Raw genomic sequence first — 7,971 nt, 5'->3', positions numbered from 1 at the left:
AAATAGCAGGAACAATAGTAGGGTAATTGGATCACCCCCTGTGGACATAGCCTTTCTGAAAATATATGGGTAACATCCTCTGATATACAGTCTAATACTATGGTTCTGGAAATACACACAGATATGGGGAATCGAGACATATACGGCGAACAATAGGGTATAGACGGACTAAAAAGTACATTAATCACTACACATAATAAAATATCATAATTACCATCTTGCTATGAGTCTGATAACCTCACACCCAATCTCACCCAGGATGCTACAAAGACCCTCATCCGCTCACTGGTCATGTCCAGAATGGACTACTGTAATCTCCTCCTCTCTGGCCTCCTTGTAAAACACCTCTCTCCAATCTATCCTCAATGCTGCTGCCCGGCTCATCTTCCTCTCCAAACATACTATGTCCACCTCCCCTCTCTTAAAAGCCCTGCACTGGCTCCCCTTTCCCTTCAGAATACAATTCAAACTACTTACAGTCACTTACAAAGCCATCACCCTTCTTCTCCCACCTACATATCTGACCTTGTCTCTCTTCACACTCCCACCCGCCCTCTCCGCTCCACAAATGCACGTTGCCTCTCCTACAAACTGGTTACTTCCTCCCATTCCTGCATCCAATAATTGGGCCATTGTGCTCCATATCTGTGGAATTTTATACCCCTTCCTCTCAGACCTGCCACCTCCCTACATAACTTTAAAAGGGCTCTTAAGACCCAGTTCTTCATTACATCAAATAATTTCTCATCCAGGGTGCAAATTTGCAAGGTGGGAAATGATGCAGGCTGTGGGGGGGGGGGGGGGGTACAGGATGGGAGAGAACACAGTGAGAGAGGGGGCACTAAAAGAAAGTTGGGTGGAGGGTTGGAGAAGATGCAGGGCCACAGTCAGAGAGAGCATCAGGAAGCCGAGCCAGGCTCCCATAGTGGCAGCAGGGGGGGGAGGGGGGGCAATTTCCTCTTCCTCACAAGGCCCCCTGCAGTGATAAAGAAAAATAGTCATGATGTTTCTTTAGAACTGCGATTGCATTGCACTTTTTTGCAATTGCAAATGCAGACCGGAAGGTGGGATGCCCCACCACCAGCAAATGGGCTGTGTGATGTGCACCCTTCTGCACTATAGAAAATATTGAAAACAATGATTTGCTAACTGTCTGTTGTACTATATCTAGCTTGGCCAATACTAGCACTAAAAAGCCTGAGGAGACTGAAGTAGACAGATAGATCATTACACAGCTTTCTGTGTAAAATGGTTCCTGCATTGCTGCAAAGACTTATATCAGATCATCCAATTTCTGGGTGTGTCTAAAATAACACAGTTGTGCCCAGGTGTGTTTTTGGTGAGTCTCTGGCATCAGCCCATCTCAGTTGCTGATTAGTGGCAGTCTTAGACCAAGGGGCAATACTGGGGGAAATGTGTAAGGGACACTAATGTGGGCACTGTGTAAGGGGCACTAACAGAACACTGTATAAGGGACACTACTGGGGGAACTGTGTCAGGGGCATTATGTAAGGGGCACTAATGTGGGCACTGTGTAAGGGGTACTACTGGGGGCACTGTGTAAGGGGCACTACTGGGTACTGGGGGCACTGTGTAAGGGCACAAATGTAATCATTGTGTAAGGGGCACTAATAGATCACTGTGTAAGGGGCACTATGTAAGGGGCATAAATGTGGACGGTGGACAGCACAGGGAAGCGGTGGATGGCAGCGGGGTGCTCCATCAGAATGGGGCCCGCGAGCATATCGTGCGCACACACCCCCTTCCGACAGATGGCGGGGCCTGTCGGCTGGCAAGGGCTAGAGATTCTATTGCCAGCCCTCGCAATTATAAGGGTCTCCATCTGTAACATCCACTACATACACCTCTCACTCATAATGCAATATCACACAATACAGACTGGGTATCGAAGGTGACCCAGTTGCTTAGCAGGCTGATCTGAGAAGTTGGTGTGCAACTTTATAGCCTGGGTCCAGGCCATAAGCTTCTGGGCCCCATAGCCTTTGCACCCTCTATAGTTACGCCCATGGCCCTAGCATTAGAAATTTAATAAAAGTTAGACTAAAATAGACCAGAATCTTATTTAATTGAATTCATTTATTAGTGACCCTGCTTCATTTCTACAATAGAATACATCATATGTATTTTTGCAAATAGGTGTTAAAGAGGTGTTACTCTAGAAAGGGTAAAACTTTTGCAAAGTGCTACAGAGAAAATAGGGTCATGGATGTAAGCATAATGTAAGCAAAACGTAAACTAATACTCATTGCAAGTCAAAATCTCAAATAGAGTACAGATTACACTGATGATGTAAAGTACATAACAGCAGAAGAAAGGGACCTAAAGGTATAGTTTAATAATATCAAGTCTAGTTAAAAAGTTGTAAATGTAGAATACTTGTCTGTATAATAGATGTACTAGTGCAATGAAACTGTCTTGGTTTTGAATCTGTATATTTGTGGATGTGTATATGAAAAGGCCATGTACAGTTTAACAAACTAAGCACTTCAAATACAAGGACTGCCATTTTTGTGGCTGAAGTGCTTGGTTTGTTTGGGCCACTATAAAACAAGCAACCTGTGGGCTTAAGGCAACTAAGGTAACAGTGCTGTCAATGATGTCTACAGTGGCAAGATGCCATCATGATAGCCCTCATGCTCGTCATCATAATCTTCACACATTATGAAAAAATCCCTTCATTTTCCAACCACTCACAGAAAACAGACTGTTATCACCCCCAAATGCCAGCTTCCTGTCAGACAAACTGCGGCTCATTTGCATTTACGATCCATACGCATTTTCAATAATCATGCGCAGTAGTTCGTTTATGGCTTGATTTGTAAATTGTCTAAATAGCAATCAACTCTGAATCAGGCCCAACAGCCGCTTTGTGACCACACATGAATGAGCAGTGTCACCAATCTTTTATCTCTGTGACAGTTTACGCAATCTGTATATAAACAATGTTCGCAGCATTTCAGATTTATTCTTTTATTTCTATAATAATTGAAACCTCGTTAACTTAACATTCTGATTTATTTTCTGAAAATACAATTATTCCGAATTTACTGTTTTTAATTAAACTCTGGTGTACAGTACCAACAAACTCCCCGCAGAATTAGTGATACGTGGAGATGATCACATAGATATATAAATAGGAGCGGCAATAGTGAAGCTTGCCTTACACCGGAGGATGCTGTACTGTAATTCCCACAGCTTGCCCTGGTCTGCCACAATTGTACATAGCTTCTCCTTATACAGAAGGTAGGTTTTATACAATCATAAGATTTGCGTGTTGTCCTGTTGCCCCCGATGGCGAGCTATGATGGTGAACAGTGCAGATAGCTCGATCTCAGTAGTCAACTCCCTCCCCTTCACTCACCGTTTCCACCTCGCTGTTTCTCTTCGGCAAGGTTGAAACGACGAGTGTGGCCATTAAAACAGCGGGTCTCACCACTAAATGCAGCAGACTCGCTGCATTTGCGGCAGATATCGCCGTTTAAGGGGATCATTGCCATTCTCTCACTGCGAGGATTCCTCCATTACATTGAATACAACGGAGGAACGGTGAGGGGGTTTGATGGTGGAGGAACGGTTAGGGGGTTTGACGGCGGAGGAACGGTGAGGGGGTTTGATGGTGGAGGAACGGTGAGGGTGTTTGACGGTGGAGGAACGGTGAGGGGGTTTGTTTTCAGCGAGGAAAAGCCGACCTCGCCTTACAAACCCCCTGACCGAAGGCAATGAATACCGCTCATTGTCTGCCACAAAAGCGTAATCTGCAGAAAACCCACCAACCACAGGAACAGAAACATGATTATTTGGGAAAGTGCTCAAATCTCAAGATATGTGGGGTCATTGCAGCTGAAAATAGGACGATGAATCCAAACAGACCAGAGCCGGGGGTTACTGTAGTTCTTTGTCTACACAAGTAAATCTGATCTCACAATATATTGATAGTTTTGTAGTATGACTTTGCCGTGTACAGGGCAGCAGACACATCTGCGGGGCCTCAGTACTTGTAGGAGGTGTGGACAACTTTTAGCTGAGCTCCCTCCTTACTAGCAGATTGCCAAACATACTCTTTTTAGACCCAGGAAGTGGCGTGGGTGCTAGTGTGTCAGGCAAGCAAAGGGGCAGATCCAAGGGGCCCCCTTCTCTTCCCCACTTGTAATGTATGGAGAGAGGACCGACTGTTGCATATAAATCTGTACTTACGGTACTTATGTAGTATCTGGGCTGCCGATTTTGAAATCGGGTCCATTGCATCGCATCGCATCCGACCATATCGCATGCGATGGACCCGATTTTTCCATAGGATTCAATGTTAAAATGGACTAAGTCCATTTTAACATGGAATTCAATGGGAAAAAGGGGTCCTTTTCATACCCCTACTATCCAAGTGGGCATGGAGTTGGATATAAACCTGTGGCGAGCGTAGCGAGCCACCGAACCCGAAGCGTGGCGAGGGGACGCAGATTTCTTAAACAGTATTCTGTGTCCCCTCGTGGGGCTCGCTACGCTCGCCACGCTTCGGGCTCGGTGGCTCGCTACAGGTTTATATCCAACTCCATGCCCACTTGGATAGTAGGGGTATGAAAAAGTCATATCTCACTCAATCTCACTTGCATCTGACACATTAATGACAACTGTAGTTAAAGATTAATTATATATTTGTAACAGAAAATAAAGCAATCCAACAAATTACTGTGACTTATTAAGCAATGTTAACGCATGGAGGATACGGCCAAATACATCATCGCCTGCTAGAGATTTGCGCCATACAAATTCTGTCATGTAGCTGGCCAGATTGTAGCGAGCTGTTCCGCGATGGCACTTGTTCCTCCACTTGACACAACCCCATAAGCGTTCAATGTTCTGGGTGTGTGCCCCACTTTCTGGATCTACAAAGTTGAAGCGGTGGTTCACCCTGGCATGAGTGTAGCCAGCCGCCTCCAAATCACTGGTTCGGTATGCTCGCCAGCAATCCGACATGACAGTGGATCCAGGTTCAATATTTGCTTCAATAGCTGCCATCAGGGTTGCAGCATCTCTCTGGGCAACTGGCAGCATGAAGCATTGTCCAGTCTCTCTGCAGACACCGCCAAACACCCATTGCTGGGGAAGTAGTCGGCCCACATTGGCCTTGCGACTTACAAAAAGAGTCTCATCCACCTCGACCACTTTTCCTGGGCCTCCAATCCTGCGCTGCGGCTGAGCAAGAATATCCTGCTCACAGGCCTCACGCATAAACGCATTATATGCGACCACTGTCTTGATTGACAGATTCAGTTCCTTTTTGCAGAAGGTCACTGATGTCAACTCCTGGCTCCACAAATAGATGTATCGAACAATTGTAACAAAAGGGAGCCGGCACCCAGGACTAAACAGCGCAGTACGGACACTTTTTTTCTTGCCACAAGCCTTTACATAACACCGCCACTTTTGGTCAGTCATGTTCAGGCGCATGGGATGCCCGTTGTCGCAGGTGGCTGTGGTTAGCAGAAGGTCATGTTGTTGCAAGAAAAGAACAGTCTGTGGCAATGTAAAGAGCGTTGCCGACGACGCAGCTGCTGACATGGACGCTGTAGCCATATCTGTAACCAAATCTCCTCCAAAATCACCTCTCTCAAACCAGCAGTTTCTCCTCTCAAACACCCTCAGATTTTACTCCTTCCTAACCTCCTAAAATACCCTTTCTCCCAATTTTTGGCACCTGTGCCAAAGCCTAAATTAAAAATTAGGTGCAATAGGTGAAAAATCGGGTCCATCGCATCGCATCGCATGCGATTTGGTCGTATGCGATGCGATGCGATATCGCATCGCATCGCATCTGATTGTATTCCTTAACTTAAGGCATACAATCAAAAAATCGGCAGCCCAGATACTACATAAGTACCGTACTTACTTATTATGGGGTAGATGGTACTAAAGCCGTGGAGAGTGATAAAATGGAGATAGATAAAAGGGCAGACTTATTAAGAAGGAGAAGTGATAAAGTGGAAGATGACAACGCAGAAGCCAATCCGCCCCTAGTTGTCAAGCTACAGGCTGGATTTGAAAATGACAGTTGGGAGCTGATTGTCTGCTGCGTTATCGCCGGACACTTTATCACTTCTCCGGGCTCAAAGAAAACTGCCCAGAGTACCAACTAATCAGCACCTAATTTTCAAATGTAGCCTGTACTATGGCAGTTACTAAGCTTAGTATATCTCCCCCTATGTGGGGATACAAATCAGTGCATAGAGGAGCAATTAGCTGCAGCCTCCTTACACTGGGGCCTTGATTCCGGTTCACATGGAATAGGGCAAATTCAGCCGCGTTCCGATGTTTAGGGGTTGGAGCATGCCCAAGCACATCAATGAATGTCCTCTGTGAGTTACACAATCGCCGGGCTCTTCGTTGCGGGGAGGGAAAGCCGGAGGCAGTGACGCTGCCGGACCATGGGGCATCTCCATGAAAATGCTGGGTGTTCTCATGGGTATGCAGGCGGACTGATGCCCGCTCTCACGGGACGTCTGCCACCCACCCATCTGCAACAGCAATACTGAACACATGGGGAGAGAGAGAGATTTGTTTTGCTGTGGTTTTTTTCTTCCATATATGTATTTACATTTCTATTCAGTAAAATCAAGGACATAATTACCAATTACAAATAAAATTGATCATTTATTATCATTTCTGTCTTCTAATATTTTCTGTTTGACTTCTTCTTCCAAGAGACGGTTGTGGTATGTGGTTATGGTAGGAGACACAATTGTACCTCATTTTCTACCACCTCTTGTTATTACCTTTATTGTAGAAAATAATGTCCGGTAACAAGACAACCGTCACCGAGTTTTTCCTGGTCGGTTTCCAAGGTCACGGGCTTTTAAATATTTGGCTTTTTATTTTCATCTTCCTTGCCTATGTCATAACTTTAACTGGCGATATTCTGATCGTCACTCTGGTGTCAAAGAGCCAACGCCTCCAGCATCCAATGTTTTATCTCCTGAAACATCTCTCTGTCTCCGAAATCTTGTTTACAAGCAATATCACACCTAATCTGCTCTCTGTACTACTGAGAGGTGGTGGAACCATGTCCTTTGCTGGTTGTATCATTCAGTTCTACGTCTACATTGCCTCTGGCACTGTAGAGTCCCTCATCCTCACTGCCATGTCCTATGATCGATATCTGGCCATCTGTAACCCATTACGCTACACCGAGATGATGAACCTCCATCTTTGCCAAGCCTTGGTTTTAGCATCCTGGATTCTGAGTTTCACAGTTGTTTTAACAACAATTATTCTTCTTTGTCAACTGGAGTTTTGTGGATCGAACATCGTTGACCATTTCTTCTGTGACTTTGCGCCGTTGGTGGACCTCTCTTGCTCAGACACCTCTATAGTCAGAATAGAGGTCGTTGTGCTCTCCATTCCTGTGGTTGCCTCCACATTTTCCTTTATTATCTGGACTTACCTGTGTATTTTCATGACTATCTTCAGGATCTCTTCCATCATCGGGAGACAGAAGGCCTTCTCCACCTGTAGTTCTCATTTGACGTCAGTGTGCTCTTACTATGGTCCCCTTATTGTAATATATATGGTACCATATCAAAAACAGTCCCATGTTGTCTCAAAACTATTATCAATACTGTACACCGTGGTGACCCCATTGTTTAATCCCCTTATCTATAGCTTGAGAAATGAAGAGCTTCAAAATGTTCTGTGGAAGTTTTTGAACCTCAAGATGGATATCTAATCAGCCCTTGTGGTTCTAGGGGCAAATAAAGTAGTTACCTTACTTGCTTATATTCGGGCATGTAGAAGTTGTGTATATACAGGTTCTATGAATTTCTGTAGTCTTTAAAATTACTTTTTTAAAAAACATCATTAAGTCAGTTTGCTTCCCTAATTCAGACAGTAAAGCAGGGGTGGGGAACCTCAGGCCCGGCGGTCTAAGTTGCCTGCCCACCCGCCTGGCGGCTTTGCCAG

General features: G+C 45.1%; 1 protein-coding gene across 1 annotated transcript; it reads left to right on the top strand.

The window, feature by feature from the left end:
- The first annotated feature begins 6,805 nt into the window (after positions 1-6,805).
- LOC146073398 (olfactory receptor 6M1-like) lies at positions 6,806-7,738 on the top strand. Its single transcript, XM_083180576.1, has one exon. It carries the CDS (start codon positions 6,806-6,808, stop codon positions 7,736-7,738), a length of 933 nt encoding a protein of 310 aa, XP_083036702.1.
- The last annotated feature ends 233 nt before the right edge of the window (positions 7,739-7,971 follow it).

Source organism: Crinia signifera, chromosome 4 (genome assembly GCF_055691185.1).
Source record: "Crinia signifera chromosome 4, ASM5569118v1, whole genome shotgun sequence".
Taxonomy (NCBI): Eukaryota; Metazoa; Chordata; class Amphibia; order Anura; family Myobatrachidae; genus Crinia; species Crinia signifera.
The sequence above is the reverse complement of the archived record's forward strand: the minus strand, read 5'-3'. Positions and strand labels throughout refer to the sequence as shown.